Here is a 24,184-nt window from a genome sequence, read left to right on the forward strand (position 1 = left end):
GATATAAGGTGATAAAATTTGAGTGGTTTACATCCCCTTCATTTTTCGTATTGCATTATCTCTAGCCTTATTAGCGTTAACTCTGCGAAAAGACATACAATTATAGTGCTCGTTTACCTCTAATATTGTGCAAAATTCTAGCTTTCTATCTGTATTTACCAAGGAGATATGGGTGATAAAATTTGAGTGGTTAACATCCTCTTCATTTTTCGAATTGCCATATCTCGTTTTATACTAGCGTTAACTCTGCGAAAAGACATACATTTGTAGTACTCCTTTACGTCTACAGTTGTGCAAAATTCCAGCTTTCTATCTGTTTTTACAAAGTTGATATAAGGTGATAAAATGTGAGTGGTTTGCATCTGCTTCATTTTTGAAAGTGCTATATCTAGTGTTTTATTTGGGTTAACTCTGCGAAAAGACATAAAATTATAGTACTTGTTTACCTCTACAATTGTGCAAAATTTCAGCAATCTATCTGTATTTACAAAGCAGATCTAAAGTAATAAAGTTTGAGTGGTTTACATTTTTCGTATTGCTTTATCTCGCGCCATACTAGCGTTAACTCTGCGAAAAGACACAAATTTATAGTACTCGTATACCTCTACAATTGTGCAAAATTCGTGCTTTCTATCTGTATTTAAATAGGAGATATAAGGTGATAAATTGTGAGTGGTTTGCATCCCCTTCATTTATGAAATTGCTATAACTCCTGTTTTATTAGCGTTAACTCTGCAAAAAGACACACAATTATAGTACTGGTTTACCTCTACAATTGATCAAAATACTAGCTTTCTATCTGTATTTACAAAGGAGATATACGGTGATAATTTTTAAGTGGTTTCCATCTTCTTCGTTTTTCGAATTGCTATATCTGGTGTTAAATTAACGTTAACTCTGCAAAAAGTCATACAATTATAGTACTCGTTTACCTCTAATATTGTGCAAAATTATAGCTTTCTATCTGTATTTACAAAGGAGATACAAGGTAATAAATTTTGAGTGGTTTACATCCCCTTCATTTTTCGTATTGCTTTATCTCGCGCCGTATTAGCGTTAACTCTGCGAAAAGACATAAAATTATAGTCTCCATTTATCTCTTCATTCGTGCAAAATACTAGCTTTCTATCTGTATTTACAAAGGAGATATACGGTGATAATTTTTAAGTGGTTTCCATCTTCTTCGTTTTTCGAATTGCTATATCTGGTGTTAAATTAACGTTAACTCTGCAAAAAGTCATACAATTATAGTACTCGTTTACCTCTAATATTGTGCAAAATTCTAGCTTTCTATCTGTATTTACAAAGGAGATATAAGGTGATAAAATTTGAGTGGTTTACATCCCCTTCATTTTTCGTATTGCTTTATCTCGCGCTGTATTAGCGTTAACTCAGCGAAAAATTATACAATTGTAGTACTCGTTCACCTCTACAATTGAGCAAAATACTAGCTTTCTATCTGTATTTAAATAGGAGCTATAAGGTGATAAAATATGAGTGGTTTACATCCCCTTTATTTTTCGTATTGCTATATCTCGTGTTATATCAACGTTACCTCTTCAAAAAGTCATATAATTATAGTACTTGTTTACCTCTAATATTGTGCAAAATTCTAGCTTTTTATTTGTATTTACATAGGAGCTATAAGGTGATAAAATATGAGTGGTTTACATCCCCTTCATTTTTCGTATTGCTTTATCTCGTGTTATATTAACATTAACTCTACAAAAAGACATAAATTTATAGTACTCGTTTACTTGTACAATTGAGCAAATTACTAGGTTTCTATCTGTATTTACAAAGGTGATATAACGTGATAAATTTGAGTGGTTTGCATCTCCTTCATTTTTGAAATTGCTATATATGTGGTTATATTAACGTTAACTCTGCGAAAAGACATTCAATTTTAGTATTTGTTTACGTCTACAATTGTGCAAAATTCCAGCTTTATATCTTTATTTACAAAGGTGATATAAGGAGATAAAATGTGAGTTGTTTGCATCTCCGTCATTTTTGAAATTGCTATATATCGTCTTATATTTGCGTTAACTTTACGGAAAGACATACAATTATAGTACTCGTTTAGCTCAACAATTGTGCAAAATTCGAGCTTTCTATCAGTATTTATATAGGGGATATAAGGTGATAAAGTGTGAATAGTTTGCTTTTCCTTCATTTATTGTATCTCCTGTTTTATTAGCGTTACCTCTGCGAAAAGACATACATTTATGGTACTTGTTTACCTCTAATATTGTGCAAAATTCTAGCTTTTTATTTGTATTTACAAAGCAGGCATAAGGTGATAAAATATGAGTGGTTTACATCCCCATCGTTTTTCGGATTGCTATATCTCGTGTTATATTAGCGTTAACTCAGCGAAAAATTATACAATTGTAGTACTCGTTCACCTCTACAATTGTGCAAAGTTCTAGCTTTCTCTCTGTATTTACATAGGAGATATAAGGTGATAAATTGTGAGTGGTGTGCATCTCCTTCATTTTTCAAATTGCTATATCTCCTGTTATATTAGCGTTAACTCTGGGCAAATTCATACAACTACAGTACTCGTTTACCTCTACAATTGAGCAAAATAATAGCTTGCTATCTGTATTTACAAAGCAGAAATATGGTGATAATTTATGAGTGGTTTGCATCTCCTTCCTTTTTCGAATTGCTATATCTTGTGTTTTATTAGCGTTAACTCTGCGAAAAATTATTCAATTATAATAATCGTTTACTTCGACAATAGAGCAAAATTCTAGCTTTCTATCGGCATTTACAAAGCAGATATAAGGGGATAATATTTCAGTGCTTTGCATCTCCTTAATTTTTCGAATTGCTGTATCTCGTGTTATAGTAGCGTTAACCCTGCGAAATGACATACAAATACAGTACTCGTTTACCCCTACAATTGTGCAAAATTCTAGTTTTCTATCTGTGTTTACAAGAAATATATAAGGTGATAAAGTTTGCGTAGTTTACATCTCCTTCATTTTTCGAGTTGCTATATCTCGTGCCATTTTAGCGTTACCTCTGCGAAAAGACATACATTTATGGTACTCGTTTACCTCTACAATTGAGCAAAATAATAGCTTGCTATCTGTATTTACAAAGGAAATTTAAGGTGTTAAATTTTGGGTCGTTTATATTTCCTTCATTTTTCTAATTGCTATATCTCGTGTTTTATTAGCGTTAACTCAGCGAAAAGACATACATATTATAATACTCGTTTACCTCGACAATAGAGCAAAATTCTAGCTTTCTATCGGTATTTACAAAGCAGGTATAAGGGGATAATATTTAAGTGGTTTGCATCTCCTCCTTTTTTCGAATTGCTATATCTCGTGTTATAGTAGCGTTAACCCTGCGAAATGACATACAAATTCAGTACTCGTTTACCCCTACAATTGTGCAAAATTCTAGTTTTCTATCTGTGTTTACAAGAAATATATAAGGTGATAAAGTTTGAGTAGTTTACATCTCCTTCATTTTTCGAGTTGCTATATCTCGTGCCATTTTAGCGTTACCTCTGCGAAAAGACATACATTTATGGTACTCGTTTACCTCTACAATTGAGCAAAATAATAGCTTTCTATCTGTATTTACAAAGGAAATTTAAGGTGTTAAATTTTGGGTCGTTTATATTTCCTTCATTTTTCTAATTGCTATATCTCGTGTTTTATTAGCGTTAACTCTGCGAAAAGACATACATATTATAATACTCGTTTACCTCGACAATAGAGCAAAATTCTAGCTTTCTATCGGTATTTACAAAGCAGATATAAGGGGATAATATTTCAGTGCTTTGCATCTCTTTCATTTTTCGAATTGCTGTATCTCGTGTTATAGTAGCGTTAACCCTGCGAAATGACATACAAATACAGTATTCGTTTACCCCTACAATTGTGCAACATTCTAGTTTTCTATCTGTGTTTACAAGAAATATATAAGGTGATAAAGTTTGCGTAGTTTACATCTCCTTCATTTTTCGAGTTGCTATATCTCGTGCCATTTTAGCGTTACCTAAGCGAAAAGACATACATTTATGGTACTCGTTTACCTCTACAATTGAGCAAAATAATAGCTTTCTATCTGTATTTACAAAGCAGGCATAAGGTGATAATTTTTGAGTGGTTTTCATCCCCATCGTTTTTCGGATTGCTATATCTCGTGTTATTCTAGCGTTAACTCAGCGAAAAATTATACAATTGTAGTACTCGTTCACCTCTACAATTGTGCAAAGTTCTAGCTTTCTCTCTGTATTTACATAGGAGATATAAGGTGATAAATTGTGGGTGGTGTGCATCTCCTTCATTTTTCAAATTGCTATATCTCCTGTTATATTAGCGTTAACTCTGGGCAAATTCATACAATTACAGTACTCGTTTACCTCTACAATTGAGCAAATTACTAGGTTTCTATCGGTATTTACAAAGGTGATATAACGTGATAAATTTGAGTGGTTTGCATCTCCTTCATTTTTGAAATTGCTATATCTGTGGTTATATTAACCTTAACTCTGCGAAAAGACATACATATTATAGTACTCGTTTACCTCGACAATAGAGCAAAATTCTAGCTTTCTATCGGTATTAACAAAGCAGATATAAGGGGATAATATTTCAGTGCTTTGCATCTTCTTCATTTTTCGAATTGCTGTATCTCGTGTTATAGTAACGTTAACCCTGCGAAATGACATACAAATACAGTACTCGTTTACCCCTACAATTGTGCAAAATTCTAGTTTTCTATCTGTGTTTACAAGAAATATATAAGGTGATAAAGTTTGAGTAGTTTACACCTCCTTTATTTTTCGAGTTGCTATAACTCGTGCCATTTTAGCGTTACCTCTGCGAAAAGACATACATTTATGGTACTCGTTTACCTCTACAATTGAGCAAAATAGCTTTCTATCTGTATTTACAAAGCAGGCATAAGGTGATAATTTTTGAGTGGTTTTCATCCCCATCGTTTTTCGGATTGCTATATCTCGTGTTATATTAGCGTTAACTCAGCGAAAAATTATACAATTGTAGTACTCGTTCACCTCTACAATTGTGCAAAGATCTAGCTTTCTCTCAGTATTTACATAGGAGATATAAGGTGATAAATTTTGAGTGGTGTGCATCTCCTTCATTTTTCAAATTGCTATATCTCCTGTTATATTAGCGTTAACTCTGGGCAAATTCATACAATTACAGTACTCGTTTACCTCTACAATTGAGCAAAATAATAGCTTGCTATCTGTATTTACAAAGCAGAAATATGGTGATAATTTATGAGTGGTTTGCATCTCCTTCTTTTTTCGAATTGCTATATCTTGTGTTTTATTAGCGTTAACTCTGCGAAAAATTATTCAATTATAGTACTGGTTTACCCCTACAATTGTGTAAAATTCAAGTTTTCTATCTGTGTTTACAAGAAATATATAAGGTGATAAAGTTTGCGTAGTTTACATCTCCTTCATTTTTCGAGTTGCTATATCTCGTGCCATTTTAGCGTTACCTCTGCGAAAAGACATACATTTATGGTACTCGTTTACCTCTACAATTGAGCAAAATAATAGCTTTCTATCTGTATTTACAAAGCAGGCATAAGGTGATAATTTTTGAGTGGTTTTCATCCCCATCGTTTTTTGGATTGCTATATCTCGTGTTATATTAGCGTTAACTCAGCGAAAAATTATGCAATTGTAGTACTTGTTCACCTCTACAATTGTGCAATGTTCTAGCTTTCTCTCTGTATTTACATAGGAGATATAAGGTGATAAATTGTGAGTGGTGTGCATCTCCTTCATTTTTCAAATTGCTATATCTCCTGTTATATTAGCGTGAACTCTGGGCAAATTCATACAATTTTATTACTCGTTTACCTCTACAATTGTGCAAAATTCTAGCTTTCTGTCTGTATTTACAAAGGAGATGTAAGGTGATAAAGTTTGAGTGGTTTACATCTCTTTCATTTTTCGAATTGCTATATCTTGTGTTTTATTAGCGTTAACTCTGCGAAAAATTATTCAATTATAGTACTGGTTTACCCCTACAATTGTGCAGGTTTCTAGTTTTCTATCTGTATTTACCAGGAAGATATAAGGTGTTAAATTTTGCGTCGTTTACATCTCCTTCATTTTTCTAATTGCTATATCTCGTGTTTTATTAGCGTTCACTCTGCGAAATGACAAGCAATTATAGTACTCGTTTACCCCTACAATTGTACAAAATTCTAGCTTTCTATATGTATTTACATAGATATAAGGAGATAAATTTTAAGTAGTTTACATCTACATCATATTTCGAGTTGCTATATCTCGTGCCATATTAGCCTAAACTCTGCGAAAAGACATACATTTTTACTACTCGTTTACCTCTACAATTGTGCCTAATTCTAGCTTTCTATCTGTGTTTACAAAGGACATATAAGGTGATAATATTTGAGTACTTTGCATCTCCTTCATTTTTCGAATTGCTATATCTCGTGTTATATTAGCGTTAACCCTGCGAAAAGACATACAATTATAGTACTGGTTTACCTCTACAATTGAGCAAAATACTAGCTTTCTATCTGTATTTACAAAGGAAATTTAAGGTGTTAAATTTTGGGTCGTTTACATTTCCTTCATTTTTCTAATTGCTATATATCGTGTTTTATTAGCGTTAACTCAGCGAAAAGACATACATTTATTGTACTCGTTTACCTCTACAATTGAGCAAAATAATAGCTTTCTATCTGTATTTACAAAGCAGGCATAAGGTGATAATTTTTGAGTGGTTTTCATACCCATCGTTTTTCAAATTGCTATATCTCCTGTTATATTAGCGTTAACTCTGGGCAAATTCATACAATTTTAGTACTCGTTTACCTCTACAATTGTGCAAAATTCTAGCTTTCTATCTGTGTTTACAAAGGAGATATAAGGTGATAAAGTTTGAGTGGTTTACATCTCCTTCATTTTTGGAATTGCTATATCTAGTGCCATATTAGCGTTAACTCTGCGAAAAGACATACAATTACAGTACTCGTTTATCCCTACAATTGTGCAGGTTTCTAGTTTTCTATCTGAATTTACAAAGGGAAATAACGTGATAATATTTGAGTGGTTTGCATCTCCTACATTTTTTAAATTGCTATATCTCCTGTTATATTAGCGTTATCTCTGCGAAAAGACATAGAATTATAGTACTGGTTTACCTCTTTAATTAACCAAAATACTAGCTTTCTATCTATATTTATATAGGAGATAATAGGTGATAAAATTTATTGGTTTGCATCTACTTCATTTTTCAAACTGCTATATCTCCGGTTATATTAGCGTTACTTCTGCGAAATGACATACAAATACAGTACTCGTTTACCCCTACAATTGTGCGAAATTCTAGTTTTCTATCTGTATTTACAAGAAAGATATAAGGTGATAAATTTGAGTGGTTTACATCTCCTTCATTTTTCGAGTTGCTATATCTCGTGCCATATTAGCGTTACTTCTGCGAAAAGACATACATTTTTGGTACTCCTTTACTTCTACAATTGTGCAAAATCCTAGCTTTCTATATGTATTTACAAAGCAGATATATGGTGATAATTTTTGAGTGGTTTGCATCTCCTTCGTTTTTCGAATTGCTAAAAAGACAAACAATTATAGTACCCGTTTACCTCTACAATGGAGTAAAATACTAGCTTTCTATCTGTATTTACAAAGCCGATATAAGGTGATAATTTTTGAATGGTTTCTATCTCCTTTGTTTTTCGAATCGCTATATCTCGTGTTATACTAGCGTTAACTCTGCGAAATATCATACAACTATAGTACTCGTTCACCTCTAAAATTTTGCAAACTTCTAGCTTTTTATGTTTATTTACAAAGGAGATGTAAGGTGATAATTTTTGAGTGGTTTGCATCTCGTTCATTTTTCAAATTGCTATATCTCGTGTTATATTAGCGTTCACTCTGCGAATAGACATTCTTTTATATTACTCGTTTACCTCTACAATGGAGTAAAATACTGGCTTTCTATCTGTATTTACAAAACAGATATAAAATGATTATTTTTGAGTGGCTTATATCTCTTTTATTTTTAGAATTGCTATGTCTCGTGTTTTATTAGCGTTCACTCTGCGAAAAGACATACAATTGTAGTACTTGTTTACCTCTACAATTGTGTAAAATTCTAGGTTTCTATCTGTATTTACAAAGGAGATATAAGGTGATAATATTTAAGTGGTTTGCATCTCCTCCTTTTTTTGAATTGCTATATCTCGTGTTATATTAGCGTTAACTCTGCGAAAAGACATACAATTATTGTACTCGATTACCTCTAGTATTGTGCAACGTTCTAGCTTTCTATCTGGATTTACATAGGAGATAAAAGGTGATAAATTTTAGTGGTTTGCATCTACTTCAATTTTCAAATTGCTAAATCTCCGGTTATATTAGCGTTAACTCTGCAAAAAAACACACAATTTTAGTACCTGTTTACCTCAATAATTGTGCAAATTTCTAGCTTTCTATCTGGATTTACATAGGAGATAAAAGGTGATAAATTATAGATGTTTCCATCTCCTTCGTTTTTCGAATTGCTATATCTCGTGTTATATTAGCGTTAACTCTGCGAAAAGTCATACAATTATAGTACTCGTTTACCTCTACAATTGAGCAAAATTCTAGCTTTCTATCTGTATTTACAAACATGATATAAGAGGATAATATTTGAGTGGTTTGTATCTCCTTAATTTTTCAAATTGCTATATTTCTTATTATATTAGCGTTAACTCTGCGAAGAGACATACAATTATAGCACTGGTTTTCCTCTACAATTGAGCAAAATACTACCTTTCTATCTGTATTTACAAAGCAGATATAAGGTGATAATATTTAAGTGGTTTGCATCTCCTCCTTTTTTCGAATTGCTATATCTCGTGTTATATTAGCGTTAACTCTGCGAAAAGACATACAATTATTGTACTCGATTACCTCTAGTATTGTGCAACGTTCTAGCTTTCTATCTGGATTTACATAGGAGATAAAAGGTGATAAATTTTAGTGGTTTGCATCTACTTCAATTTTCGAATTGCTAAATCTCCGGTTATATTAGCGTTAATTCTGCAAAAAAACACACAATTTTAGTACCTGTTTACCTCAATAATTGTGCAAATTTCTAGCTTTCTATCTGGATTTACATAGGAGATAAAAGGTGATAAATTATAGATGTTTCCATCTCCTTCGTTTTTCGAATTGCTATATCTCGTGTTATATTAGCGTTAACTCTGCGAAAAGTCATACAATTATAGTACTCGTTTACCTCTACAATTGAGCAAAATTCTAGCTTTCTATCTGTATTTACAAACATGATATAAGACGATAATATTAGAGTGCTTTGCATCTCCTTCATTTTTCGAGTAGCCATATTTAGTGCCAAATTACCGCTAACTCTGCGAAAAGAGATACATTTATAGTACTCGTTTACCTCTACAAATGTGCAAAATTGTAGGTTTCTATCAGTATTTTGAAAGGAGATATAAGGTGATAAATTTTGAGTGGTTATCTCTCTTTCATTTTTCGAGATGCTATATCTCGTGTTAAATTTGCGTTAACTCTGGGAAAAGATATACAATTATAGTACCCGTTTACCTCTACAATTGTGCAAAGTTCCAGCTTTCTATCTGAATTTACAAAGGGAAATAACGTGATAATATTTGAGTGGTTTACATCTCCTACATTTTTTAAATTGCTATATCTCCTGTTATATTAGCGTTATCTCTGCGAAAAGACATAGAATTATAGTACTGGTTTACCTCTTTAATTAACCAAAATACTAGCTTTCTATCTATATTTATATAGGAGATAATAGGTGATAAAATTTATTGGTTTGCATCTACTTCATTTTTCAAACTGCTATATCTCCGGTTATATTAGCGTTACTTCTGCGAAAAGACATACAAATACAGTACTCGTTTACCCCTACAATTGTGCGAAATTCTAGTTTTCTATCTGTATTTACAAGAAAGATATAAGGTGATAAATTTGAGTGGTTTACATCTCCTTCATTTTTCGAGTTGCTATATCTCGTGCCATATTAGCGTTACTTCTGCGAAAAGACATACATTTTTGGTACTCCTTTACTTCTACAATTGTGCAAAATCCTAGCTTTCTATATGTATTTACAAAGCAGATATATGGTGATAATTTTTGAATTGTTTCTATCTCCTTTGTTTTTCGAATCGCTATATCTCATGTTATACTAGCGTTAACTCTGCGAAATATCATACAACTATAGTACTCGTTCACCTCTAAAATTTTGCAAACTTCTAGCTTTTTATCTTTATTTACAAAGGAGATGTAAGGTGATAATTTTTGAGTGGTTTGCATCTCGTTCATTTTTCAAATTGCTATATATCGTGTTATATTAGCGTCAACTCTGCGAAAAGACTTACATTTATAGTACTGGTTTACCTCTACAATTGAGCAAAATAGTAGCTTTATATCTGTATTTACAAAAGAGATATAAGGTGATAATTTTTGTGTGGTTTCCATCTCCTTCTTTTTTCGAATTGCTATATCTCGTATTATATTAGCGTTAACTCTGCGAAAAGTCATACAATTAGAGTACTCGTTTATCTCTACAATTGTGCAAAATTCTACCTTTCTATCTGTATTTACAAAGGAGATATTAGGTGATAATTTTTGAGTGGTTTGCATCACCTACATTTTTCGAATTGCTATATCTCGTGTTATATTAGCGTTAACTCTGCGAAAAGTCATACAATAATAGTACTCATTTACCTCTACAATGGAGTAAAATACTAGCATTCTATCTGTATTACAAAGCAGATATATGGTGATAATTTTTGAGTGGTTTGCACCATTTTCATTTTTCGAATTGCTATATCTCGTGTTATATTAGCGTTAACTCTGCGAAAAGACATACAATTATTGTACTCGTTTACCTCTAGAATTGTGCAAAGTTCTAGCTTTCTATCTGGATTTGCAAAGGAGATAAAATGTGATAAATTTTAGTGGTTTGCATCTACTTCATTTTTCAAATTTCTATATCTCGTGTTATATTAGCGTTATCTCTGCGAAAAGTCATACAATTATAGTACTCGTTTACCTCTACAATGGCGTAAAATACTAGCTTTCTATCTGTATTTACAAAGCAGATATAAGGTGATAATATTTAAGTGGTTTGCATCTCCTCCTTTTATCGAATTGCTATATCTCGTGATATATTAGCGTTAACTCTGCGAAAAGTCATACAATTATAGTACTCGCTTACCTCTAATATTGAGCAAAATTCTAGCTTTCTATCTGTATTTACAACGGCGATATAAGGTGATAATTTTTGAGTGGTTTACATCCCCTTCATTATTCGAATTGCTATATCTCGTGTTATACTAGCGTTCACACTACGTAAAGACATACAATTATAGTACTCGTTTAGCTCTACAATTGTGTAAAATTCTAGGTTACTATCTGTATTTACATAGGAGATATAAGGTGATAATTTTTGAGTGGTTTGCATCTCCTTCATTTTTCGAATGGCTATATCTCGTGTTATATTAGCGTTAACTCTGCGAAAAGACATACAATTATAGTACTCGTTTATCTCTACAATTGTGCAAAATTCTACCTTTCTATCTGTATTTACAAAGGAGATATAAGGTGATAATTTTTGAGTGGTTTGCATCTCCTTAATTTTTCGAGTTGCTATATCTCGTGATATATTAGCGTTAACTTTGCGAAAAGTCATACAATTATAGTACTCGTTTAGCTCTACAATGGAATAAAATACTAGCTTTCTATCGGTATTTACAAAGCAGATATATGGTGATAATTTTTGAGTGGTTTGCATCATTTTCATTTTTCGAATTGCTATATCTCGTGTTATATTAGTGTTAACTCTGCGAATAGTCATACAATTATAGTACTCCTTTACCTCTACAATTGTGTAAAGTTCTAGCTTTGTATCTGTATTTACAAAGCAGATAAAAGGTGATAATTTTTGATTGGTTTACATCTCCTTCGTTTTTCGAATTGCTATATCTAGTGTTATATTGGCGTTAACTCTGCGAAAAATCATACAATTATTGTACTCGATTACCTCTAGTATTGTGCAACGTTCTAGCTTTCTATCTGGATTTACATAGGAGATAAAAGGTGATAAATTTTAGTGGTTTGCATCTACTTCAATTTTCGAATTGCTAAATCTCCGGTTATATTAGCGTTAATTCTGCAAAAAAACACACAATTTTAGTACCTGTTTACCTCAATAATTGTGCAAATTTCTAGCTTTCTATCTGGATTTACATAGGAGATAAAAGGTGATAAATTATAGATGTTTCCATCTCCTTCGTTTTTCGAATTGCTATATCTCGTGTTATATTAGCGTTAACTCTGCGAAAAGTCATACAATTATAGTACTCGTTTACCTCTACAATTGAGCAAAATTCTAGCTTTCTATCTGTATTTACAAACATGATATAAGACGATAATATTAGAGTGCTTTGCATCTCCTTCATTTTTCGAGTAGCCATATTTAGTGCCAAATTACCGCTAACTCTGCGAAAAGAGATACATTTATAGTACTCGTTTACCTCTACAAATGTGCAAAATTGTAGGTTTCTATCAGTATTTTGAAAGGAGATATAAGGTGATAAATTTTGAGTGGTTATCTCTTTTTCATTTTTCGAGATGCTATATCTCGTGTTAAATTTGCGTTAACTCTGGGAAAAGACATACAATTATAGTACCCGTTTACCTCTACAATTGTGCAAAGTTCCAGCTTTCTATCTGAATTTACAAAGGGAAATAACGTGATAATATTTGAGTGGTTTACATCTCCTACATTTTTTAAATTGCTATATCTCCTGTTATATTAGCGTTATCTCTGCGAAAAGACATAGAATTATAGTACTGGTTTACCTCTTTAATTAACCAAAATACTAGCTTTCTATCTATATTTATATAGGAGATAATAGGTGATAAAATTTATTGGTTTGCATCTACTTCATTTTTCAAACTGCTATATCTCCGGTTATATTAGCGTTACTTCTGCGAAAGGACATACAAATACAGTACTCGTTTACCCCTACAATTGTGCGAAATTCTAGTTTTCTATCTGTATTTACAAGAAAGATATAAGGTGATAAATTTGAGTGGTTTACATCTCCTTCATTTTTCGAGTTGCTATATCTCGTGCCATATTAGCGTTACTTCTGCGAAAAGACATACATTTTTGGTACTCCTTTACTTCTACAATTGTGCAAAATCCTAGCTTTCTATATGTATTTACAAAGCAGATATATGGTGATAATTTTTGAATGGTTTCTATCTCCTTTGTTTTTCGAATCGCTATATCTCATGTTATACTAGCGTTAACTCTGCGAAATATCATACAACTATAGTACTCGTTCACCTCTAAAATTTTGCAAACTTCTAGCTTTTTATCTTTATTTACAAAGGAGATGTAAGGTGATAATTTTTGAGTGGTTTGCATCTCGTTCATTTTTCAAATTGCTATATATCGTGTTATATTAGCGTCAACTCTGCGAAAAGACTTACATTTATAGTACTGGTTTACCTCTACAATTGAGCAAAATAGTAGCTTTATATCTGTATTTACAAAAGAGATATAAGGTGATAATTTTTGTGTGGTTTCCATCTCCTTCTTTTTTCGAATTGCTATATCTCGTATTATATTAGCGTTAACTCTGCGAAAAGTCATACAATTAGAGTACTCGTTTATCTCTACAATTGTGCAAAATTCTACCTTTCTATCTGTATTTACAAAGGAGATATTAGGTGATAATTTTTGAGTGGTTTGCATCACCTACATTTTTCGAATTGCTATATCTCGTGTTATATTAGCGTTAACTCTGCGAAAAGTCATACAATAATAGTACTCATTTACCTCTACAATGGAGTAAAATACTAGCATTCTATCTGTATTACAAAGCAGATATATGGTGATAATTTTTGAGTGGTTTGCACCATTTTCATTTTTCGAATTGCTATATCTCGTGTTATATTAGCGTTAACTCTGCGAAAAGACATACAATTATTGTACTCGTTTACCTCTAGAATTGTGCAAAGTTCTAGCTTTCTATCTGGATTTGCAAAGGAGATAAAATGTGATAAATTTTAGTGGTTTGCATCTACTTCAATTTTCAAATTGCTAAATCTCCGGTTATATTAGCGTTATTTCTGCGAAAAAACACACAATTTTAGTACTTGTTTACCTCAATAATTGTGCAAATTTCTAGCTTTCTATCTGGATTTACATAGGAGATAAAAGGTGATAAATTATAGATGTTTCCATCTCCTTCGTTTTTCGAATTGCTATATCTCGTCTTATATTAGCGTTAACTCTGCGAAAAGTCATACAATTATAGTACTCGTTTACCTCTACAATGGCGTAAAATACTAGCTTTCTATCTGTATTTACAAAGCAGATATAAGGTGATAATATTTGAGTGGTTTGCATCTCCTCCTTTTTTCGAATTGCTATATCTCGTGTTATATTAGCGTTAAATCTGCGAAAAGTCATACAATTAGAGTAATCGTTTATCTCTAAAATTGTGCAAAATATTAGCTTTCTATCTGTATTTATAAAGGAGATATAAGGTGATAATTTTTGAGTGATTTAGATCTCTTTCATTTTTTGAATTGCTATATCTCGTGTTATATTAGCGTTCACTCTGCGAAAAGTCATACAATTAGAGTGCTCGTTTATCTCTACAATTGTGCAAAATACTAGCTTTCTATCTGTATTTATAAAGGAGATATAAGGTGATAATTTTGAGTGATTTAGATCTCTTTCGTTTTTTGAATTGCTATATCTCGTGTTATATTAGCGTTCACTCTGCGAAAAGACATACAATTATAGTGCTCGTTTACCTCTACAATTGTGCAAAATTCTAGCTTTCTATATGTATTTACATAGGAGATATAAGGTGATAATTTTTGAGTGGTTTGCATCTCCTTCATTTTTCGAGTTGCTATATCTCGTGATATATTAGCGTTAACGCTGCGAAAAGTTATACAATTATAGTACTCGTTTACCTCTACAATGGCGTAAAATACTAGCTTTCTATCTGTATTTACAAAGCAGATATAAAGTGATAATATTTGAGTGGTTTGCATCTCCTTCATTTTTCAAATTGCTATATCTCCTGTTATATTAGCGTTAACTCTGCGAAAAGACATACAATTATAGTACTGGTTTACCTCTACAATTGAGCAAAATACTAGCTTTCTATCTGTATTTACAAAGGAGATATAAGCTGATAATTTTTGTGTGGTTTCCATCTCCTTCTTTTTTCGAATTGCTATATCTCGTGTTATATTAGCGTTAACTCTGCGAAAAGTCATACAATTAGAGTACTCGTTTATCTCTACAGTTGTGCAAAATTCTACCTTTCTATCTGTATTTACAAAGGAGATATAAGGTGATAATTTTTGAGTGGTTTGCATCTCCTTCATTTTTCGAGTTGCTATATCTCGTGATATATTAGCGTTAACTCTGCGAAAAGCCATACAATTATAGTACTCGTTTACCTCTAATTTTGAGCAAAATTCTTGCTTTGTATCTGTATTTACAAAGGAGATATAAGCTGATAATTTTTGTGTGGTTTCCATCTCCTTCTTTTTTCGAATTGCTATATCTCGTGTTATACTAGCGTTCACACTACGTAATGACATACAATTATAGTACTCGTTTATCTCTACAATTGTGCAAAATTCTACCTTTCTATCTGTATTTACAAAGGAGATATAAGGTGATAATTTTTGAGTGGTTTGCATCTCCTTAATTTTTCGAGTTGCTATATCTCGTGATATATTAGCGTTAACTTTGCGAAAAGTCATACAATTATAGTACTCGTTTAGCTCTACAATGGAATAAAATACTAGCTTTCTATCGGTATTTACAAAGCAGATATATGGTGATAATTTTTGAGTGGTTTGCATCATTTTCATTTTTCGAATTGCTATATCTCGTGTTATATTAGTGTTAACTCGGCGAATAGTCATACAATTATAGTACTCCTTTACCTCTACAATTGTGTAAAGTTCTAGCTTTGTATCTGTATTTACAAAGCAGATAAAAGGTGATAATTTTTGATTGGTTTACATCTCCTTCGTTTTTCGAATTGCTATATCTCGTGTTATATTGGCGTTAACTCTGCGAAAAATCATACAATTATAGTACTCGTTTATCTCTAGAATTGTGCAAAATTCTAGCTTTCTATCTGTATTTACAAAGGAGATATAAGGTGATAATGTTTGAGTAGTTTGCATTTCCTTCATTTTTCGAATTTCTTTATCTCCGATTCAGTAGGTGTTATTTCTGCGAAATCTTAGTTAATTATAGTATTAGTTTAGTTATGGAATTGTGTACAATTACAGATTTTTAGCTGCTTTTTTGTAGGCGATATAAGGTGATACATTTCAGGTGTTTTCCATTTCTTTCATATTTATGACTGCTGTTTGAGTTTCTCTACTTCTATTGGTGCATAATTGCGCATAATTCTTGTTTTCTAGTTGTATTTTTGTCGGAGATATAAATACTAACATTAATGGGTGATCCGTACATATATCGTTAATGAATGACAAAATATACTAAATATCAGGTTGTTTTACCTATTATTTTTAGCTTTTTCCTTCGTTTTGAAAGTTGTTTTTCCGAATTTGAATGACCTAATGTACTTATTCTATCTTTGACACAGATATCGATAATCAAAGACAAAATGTACTAATGTTCCAGACATTTTACCTAATATATCCCTCTTTTTCCTTCGATGTAGATTTTGTTTATAATTTAATAATAAAATAATAAATAATTATTAAAACACTTCAATCATTTATCATTTATGTTTAATCTATATTACATCAAAGCTTAGAACCTCGAGTATATTCTTATAGAATAACGTGTGAGTGGTGATTCGAAATTATTTTTAGTTTTCCATTCAGGTAACATCCCAAACAGTTCTAATAATTTGTCCACGAGCCCCTGTAGGTGTGGCCTATGTCCCGTCTGGTAAGGTCTCCAGATGACTCTCTCTGTCCAGGCCCAGACAAGGGAGAGTAAGGTATGCTTGAACAGCTGTGATGGAACAGTTTGGTAAAAAAGCGTTCCGCCCCTAATAATAAGAAGAGAGATTCGGGCGCAGTTAGCCTGGGCTGAACTGAGCCGCAAATCATCAAGGCAACAGGAGGAGGAGTGAATTTACTACTATACTAGCATTTCGGCACTAATACCAAGCAACAATATAGACAGTGCCATCTTAATATATCATCCTCTACCACAAGCTGTCTTTACCCAATTTTTTTTTTATGCCTGTTCCGTGTAGTGTGTATATCCGTACAGAAACCTCTAGACACGACCACAACAATCTATAGAATTGTGATAATTTCTTATTTCCGTAAGTGTTATACTGTCAAACTTTGATAATTGTGTTTTCTTCCCAAGTAATAGTGGCGGATGGAGGTACATTACAAATCACAGTTTTTCCATTATTTTTTAATTTTGTAAATTTTTAAACGAAATATCTAAATATTTGGCTTGAAATAATTGACCATTTTAAACTATCTTCCCGCCATCTGATGGGCCACTCGCTGATAATCCTTGGATTTATTAAATAAATTGGACATCGCTGTACTCCAGTTTTACAGAAAGTGTGCCATAAACTACAAAAACAAAAACAAAAAATACAAGAAGACGATGAATCTATGTCTTAAAATGTATTAACTGGAATAACTAGTCGCAATAAAATTCTTTATTTAGAACTATTTATTGCCAACGATATTCTTCGAATGTTAGTGAAATCTGCTTTTTAATTTCTCTGTAATGGATTTTGGTCTCACTGCCCTCGTAGATTATCCACTCTGAACGGTTGCCCCTAAATCCACATGCATTGAAGAAAACATAGAGAAGTTCGTTTGGCTATGTTAACAGATTTTTTTAATGTTGTTCTTCCCATTCGCTTCACATTTTGAATTCCAGCAGTATTTAAATGTTTTTTTTGGCACTTCGTAGGTGGAGAAAAATTGTCTATCGTTCTATAGAGGATTGTTTGAAGTCGCTCCTTCTCAAAATCGTTTCCCATAAAAACTATTCTCTTTCGAAAGCATTAAAGTAGTTTCCGAACTAATTGTGTGACAGAAAAGTAGCACTACCAGTAAATTATTGAGGCAAAGCAAAACGGAACATCAGTGTTTATTTTTCTGCAAGTTAGGGTTTTTAAGATATTTGATAACCAATCACTATAAGATGTACAGTAAATTTTATTTTTTTTCATGTACAATGTCTTTAATAACATGTATTTCCCTTTAGTATTAAATTTAAATGTTTGATGCCAATACTTTCTTGGTATAAGAAAATGTTAAAATTTTTTTTACTAGTGGTAAGAGTAAAACCAAAGAAAATAGATGTGTGTTCTTTGTGTGCAGGTGAATCGTTGCAGTTCTCTGGCAGTGAGGATGAAGACGAAGACGACAGCACCTCGGCTAGTTTGCTGAAAGGCCACCACCCGTTGCACGGAGCGCCGGGTTTGCACCATGGACCACCGCCCCAGGAGAGCAACAACAACCTGCCAGGTCAGCTGACGCCCGGCCAGGATCCTAAGGAGCGCGACGACTCCGAAGACCAAGGTATTACCAGACATTCCGCTGCTATTGTTCAAATATAATTAGATACAGGCTGATTGGTAGGTTAATGTAATTCAGGATAAAAATCTTTACGTTGAAGTCTAGCCGAATATTAGCTAGAAATAAACAATACTGTGTAATTGCTCAACACTTAAGTATATTTCTGAGACCTTTCTGGGCCTTATTGAAGCTGAAATGCCTTCCAAAAACTGCGTTATTTAGGAAATTCCACTTTTCCGAAGGTGCATCCAGTATTTTTGAGGTTTTCGACACAATCGCTCCTAGTCATGGATCTTTCAGAATGGGTCGCCGTAGAAGCTAGGAAAATCTGGGTAATTCTAAAATGGTAGCGGATGATGAAAAGGTGCTGTGCTTTTCCACAGGGCATCTCTTTGACTCCAATATGGGATACATGATTGAAGAGCATTGTGCTTTGAAAGAGATTTCTCTACATAATGAATCTCGAACAAATATCCTCGTGGTAGATTATGCTAGTTACTGAAGGGTACTCCGGTTCATTGTATTAGTGGAGTGTTTGGTTTTCAGAAGAAGTTTTAAGGGTTCAGATTGTTTCCGCTTGAGACTATTTCACGATTTGTTCGGGAAAGCTGTGAATCTCGGAGGCCAGGATTTTATATCCCATAAAATGTGCCTCCACTCAACGTGCCTTGTTCTGAGAGGTAGCTATATAGACTGCAGAATGGCGTGCAGCATCTTACTCCCCAAATATCTATAGAGTAATTAATGTACTCGTACTTTCAACCTACCAATCAGCCTGTATTCTGCTTTACCACCAAAATAAGCGCATATCTTACCCAACTGATTTTAGAAACAACATTTTATGCAGGCTCCTTGGACGGTGACCCGGAAACTAGAGATTCGCAGACTGAAAATAAATCGCCAGAAGATGGTAATTCCGGATCAAAAAGAAGAGGACCTAGGACGACGATAAAAGCCAAACAATTAGAGATATTAAAAACAGCGTTCTCGCAAACACCCAAACCGACTAGGCATATTAGGGAGCAGCTAGCAAAGGAAACCGGTCTACCCATGAGGGTTATACAGGTATGTCCAGTTCGTCATTCCATCTACAGAGTGTAGGATGTAAGATTTTTTTAGTAAATAACTCGAATTTCGTTTTAAAGCAAACATTTAACAAAAGATTATAAGAATTAACTCTGTATATATTGCCTGTAAAACGTTCCGTCATTTTTTGTAGTTCCGTAACTTTTAACTATAATGTAAACTACCACTTTATCAACGCATTCCCCAAAATGCCCTTAAAAATCAATTTGTCGGGCAATAAGTTTTAAATGATTACTTAATCAAATGTTCTGGAAATCTAAAGTTGTTTTCAAAATAATAATTTACTTCAATATTATACATGCTGTTGACAGAAACATGACTTTTGGATTCCTCTAGAACCAAAATAAAATCAATGTTCTCTGAAAAAGTTTCTAACTTCAGTGATGGATCTATCATACTCGTACATTATGTCCAAGCTTAAAATAGAACTCTTTTTGATTACTACCTAGGAAATTACAATAAACTCAAAAAAAAAATCCATTCTACAGTGAGTGACACTTCTTTTAACCGATTTCTCTTTCAAAAGAATTCTGGTTACGCATTTATTTTTAGAAAAACAAAAACAAAAAACATAGATAATAGCTTAACCAGTCGGTTAAGTTGGACTTTTTTGATTCAATAAATCAATAACTTTATTATTATGCCATTATTTTATTGATTATACAATATTATATAACACAACCTTTGGTAAAAAGGAGGTATATTTATGTGGTTATTTAATACAGAAATGAGTTATTAATATTGTTTAAGTTGGTAAGACTGTAAATTACACTGATTATACTGAAATGACATCTTTAAGGATAACGTAACAATAATCCTTATCCCAGAAATAACTCTAATTGATTTTTTTATGGGAAAATGTCCCAAATGAAAGTTGTGGTCCTAAAGCATGGGTGCTATGGTTGTAACAGGTTTTTAAACGAAGCCGATTTTTTAAAAAAATAAAAAATTTTATTTATTAAAATTTAAAAGTAAAATAAAAAAAAAAAGGTTAAGGTTTATTTATGCATATTCTTTTCTTTTTCGACAGTGTAGTTATGTGAAATTGTAATTTGGAGTAAATACGAACTATAAGAATTTTTGTTTATAAAAATAGTACTTGTTTAAAGTATTTCCTAACATTTTCTCAAATATTTCAGAGAGATCAGAAGTAATTTTTTTTTTTGTTGCAATTTGTAATTTTTGACTTCCTTATTTTAAGACAGCCTACTTTAAAATTGCCTACTGGTCCATCTAAAAGAGTTTACAATGAATTAAACAACTTGATCAACTAACACTGTGCACGTGAACACGTTTTCTTGCAAAACAAAACGTAATTTCTCATACGGAGATAAAAGGAATCCTGAAAAATGATATACCGTTTGAAAGCTCATTAAACAAGGAAACTTTTATAAAAAGTGCCAGCACCTAGGGTCTGATAATGATCCCCGTAAGGGCCTAATGAGTTTTCTTAAAAAATTTCGATTACTTTTATTTTTCCAGCATCCGGAGGAAGATTTAAGGCTGTTTGGAGAATAACTTATGCTTCGAAATTGTGCCAATTTTTAGAAAATTTATCTGTCTTTCTAACCGTGTCATCAGAATCAAATTCGGACTAAAACTTTCTGAGTAATAACATTTTTATTGGAAAAAAAGTAATGATTTTAGAAAAATAAAATTAAAGTGACGTCACTCAAGAACAGTGGAAAATATGAAGTTGGCCAATACGTCATTGAACTCCACTTTAGATGTGCTACACACAGTAGGCCTATGGACAATACTTACTGGTTCACCCTGTAAACTTCTAATAGAGAGAAAAAAGTAAGACTAAAACCAATTTTTCTCTTGAAAGATGTTTTTTCTGAATTACAAACACAGAAACGGAAACCTGTTCGATTAAAATAATTCATTTTAAGAAGAGTAATAAATAGTAGAAATGCTGTAATTGTGGTATTTCCTTTGAACTAACACTTAATTGTCTAGTAGTACATCCTGTTCATATTTTGCTCACTTTTAACGGCCTAAGGGTTCCCAGTAAACTTCTACTTCAGGTGTATATTCAATTTTTAAAATATTTAAACGATAGCAAGGCACCAATTAACAATGAGAATATTAATTTCATTTTTGTTTATGCCGTGGTAAAAAAATATAAATAAATTAAGAGAAGATATAGAAGTGCCTCTATGATTCGAAGATTGGTTTAGTGTCAAGAATTGTAATATACATAGAGACAATGCCGCAGGGATATTAGAACTGAGAAGGAAATAACCACCTAAATATTCTAGCCGCTCCAAACATTCCTTTAAATCTATGACTAACAAAAAGAACTGTTTGTAAAAACACTAGTATAAAGCTATTACAGTGGCTGGAGGGTCTCAGACGCTAAAACGCTCTGTAACCAACCAAGACCAACTGTATAAAGTAAATCAGCTGTGAACACACACTTCTTACTCTTATTATAATTTCTGTAGTTCGAATGGACCAATCGAATTGGTAGATTCGATTTTCTGTAGATCGATCCGATCTATACTAATACAGAATTTTGTTCACAATCGTTCAGTTATAACTAACGCTATCATAAACATCCTGGAAGCCGCCTTCCAATTTAGGTATTACATCGATAGGCATTCCGAAGTTACATCATTGCTTACAGAAGGATGATCCCCCCTCTCGCCAAAAAAATAAAATGTTTATTGTGTTAAGTAATTAGCCCGCCATTTTCGTTTTGTATCTTGAAAATTTTCCGGAAGTGATGGGAAAGCTTTGTTGTAATAATACTGCTTTAGTAATCTTAACTTTGTCATTAAAAATACATTTTTTGTCATCTACCTCAGGTCGAACTGTCAGATTTTACTGTTTCCATTCCAAGCGGCCTGCCGCATGTTCTCTAAAATCGCACTTTTGGTTAACCTTTTTTTTTATAATAGGCATTTTATTAGTGCATTTGGTATAACTATTATTTTTACTTTTATTTATTTATAGATTAGAAGATGCCTCTTTAATTTCCATCTTTTACATAAAGTTACAATTCACCAAAAAGAAATGATATTTACAGTCGAACCTCTCAATAACGGACACTGGCGGGGGAAAGCAAAGTGGCCGCTATTTGGAGGTGGTCGTTAGAAGGAGGTAGGCAAGTTTCATAATGAAAAAATATGGGTTTTTTGTTCCAAACATCTATTTAAAAATTGTTTATTATTAATAGATTTAAAAACGTGCATAATTATTTATCTATATGATATGCATCAAGTTTTTCTTAATTATCCAAAAAAATTATCAAAAAACTACCATATTATTGACTTAATTAATAATTTTTATAATAATCATCACATTTATTCATAACAATAATAATTTATGGTAAAATTATCATCATACTATCATCTATTATTAGAAAAATAGAACAAACCTTTCGACAAGTTGACAATGGCTCGATTTGGTTTTTGCAAAATCTTCCAACACATTTATTTTCTCTTCTAGAGTTAACCGCTATCGTTTGAGAGACATATCGGGAAAAAGTAATATTGTTCGTCCAAAGTAATATTGAAAAATGATTAAAATGGTACAAAATGTATGGAGCTTATGTAGGAAACTTTAGGAAAAACCAGAAAAAAAAAACAAAAACTTGAGAGGGGATAATTGTTTTGATCACCGCGTCAAAGGAACTTTTAATAATAAGGTGGTCGTTGGTGGGAGGTGAAACATTCGTTCCCCAAAATCAATGTCCGCGGTCGCTATGTAGAGTGTCCGTTAGACGGAGGTTCTTTTATATAGAAAGTGTTTAGGGGTAAAACGGGGAAATCCAAAAACTATATTATTTTTGTTGATTACCAATATATATTAGTTGGTAGAACTGTAAATTGTATTGAAGTGGCCCTTTTGAGAGCGGTGTAATGATGCTAGTTAAAAACAAATACGAGTAAATAAATTTACCTTTATGTTTTGAATAGAAGTTATAAAAAGTTAAAAGATAATTCTAAAATGTGCTGCATTCGGAATTGTGCAAGAGGAAAAAGTGCATGTCTATAGAATGCGTAGTCCAAAGGAATGCAGACTAGCCATTATTGAAAAAAAAAAAAATTGCAAACCTATCCTATTTTAGGAGGCCAACTCTATCTGAAACTAAGGATTTACTTTTTATTCGAAATGTTGTTTATCGATAAGTTTTACTTTAAATTGAATCGATTGTTTTAAAGATTTTTTTCTTCACAACGACGGCAACGATTTGCATTAAACTTTTTTTTCTTTGTAAGGAGTTTGTGACGTTGTAAGATTAGAACAATTATGTTTACACGATTATGGTGGCATTGTTTATAAGGAATTACTTCCTGTTTAGCGTCCGGTTGGATTTCCACTGTAACAATTGCAAGACGAGGGTCTCCGTATCTGCGCACTGGTTGGGAATATGGGCTTTTCTCAGAAGGCCAAAAAAAGTTGGATCGCCTATTAGCTGGCCGCTCTAATCGCCGCATTACCTACTGA

General features: G+C 32.5%; 1 protein-coding gene across 5 annotated transcripts in view; it reads left to right on the forward strand.

The window, feature by feature from the left end:
* Lim1 (LIM homeobox 1) overlaps nt 1-24,184 on the forward strand; it is a 147,543-nt gene that overhangs the window by 101,524 nt on the left and 21,835 nt on the right. For 3 of the 5 annotated variants that reach the window (XM_074138790.1, XM_074138791.1, XM_074138789.1), the window contains exons 4-5: nt 18,422-18,643; nt 19,470-19,705. In XM_074138790.1, coding sequence (XP_073994891.1) covers nt 18,422-18,643; nt 19,470-19,705 — 458 coding nt within the window. The remainder of the gene's footprint in view (nt 1-18,421; nt 18,644-19,469; nt 19,706-24,184) is intronic. The other 2 variants (XM_074138792.1, XM_074138793.1) reach the window with 2 other exon arrangements.

The sequence above is a fragment of the Rhodnius prolixus genome, unplaced genomic scaffold, assembly GCF_049639745.1.
Source record: "Rhodnius prolixus isolate KJV_2025 unplaced genomic scaffold, Rpr scaffold_11, whole genome shotgun sequence".
NCBI lineage: Eukaryota > Metazoa > Arthropoda > Insecta > Hemiptera > Reduviidae > Rhodnius > Rhodnius prolixus.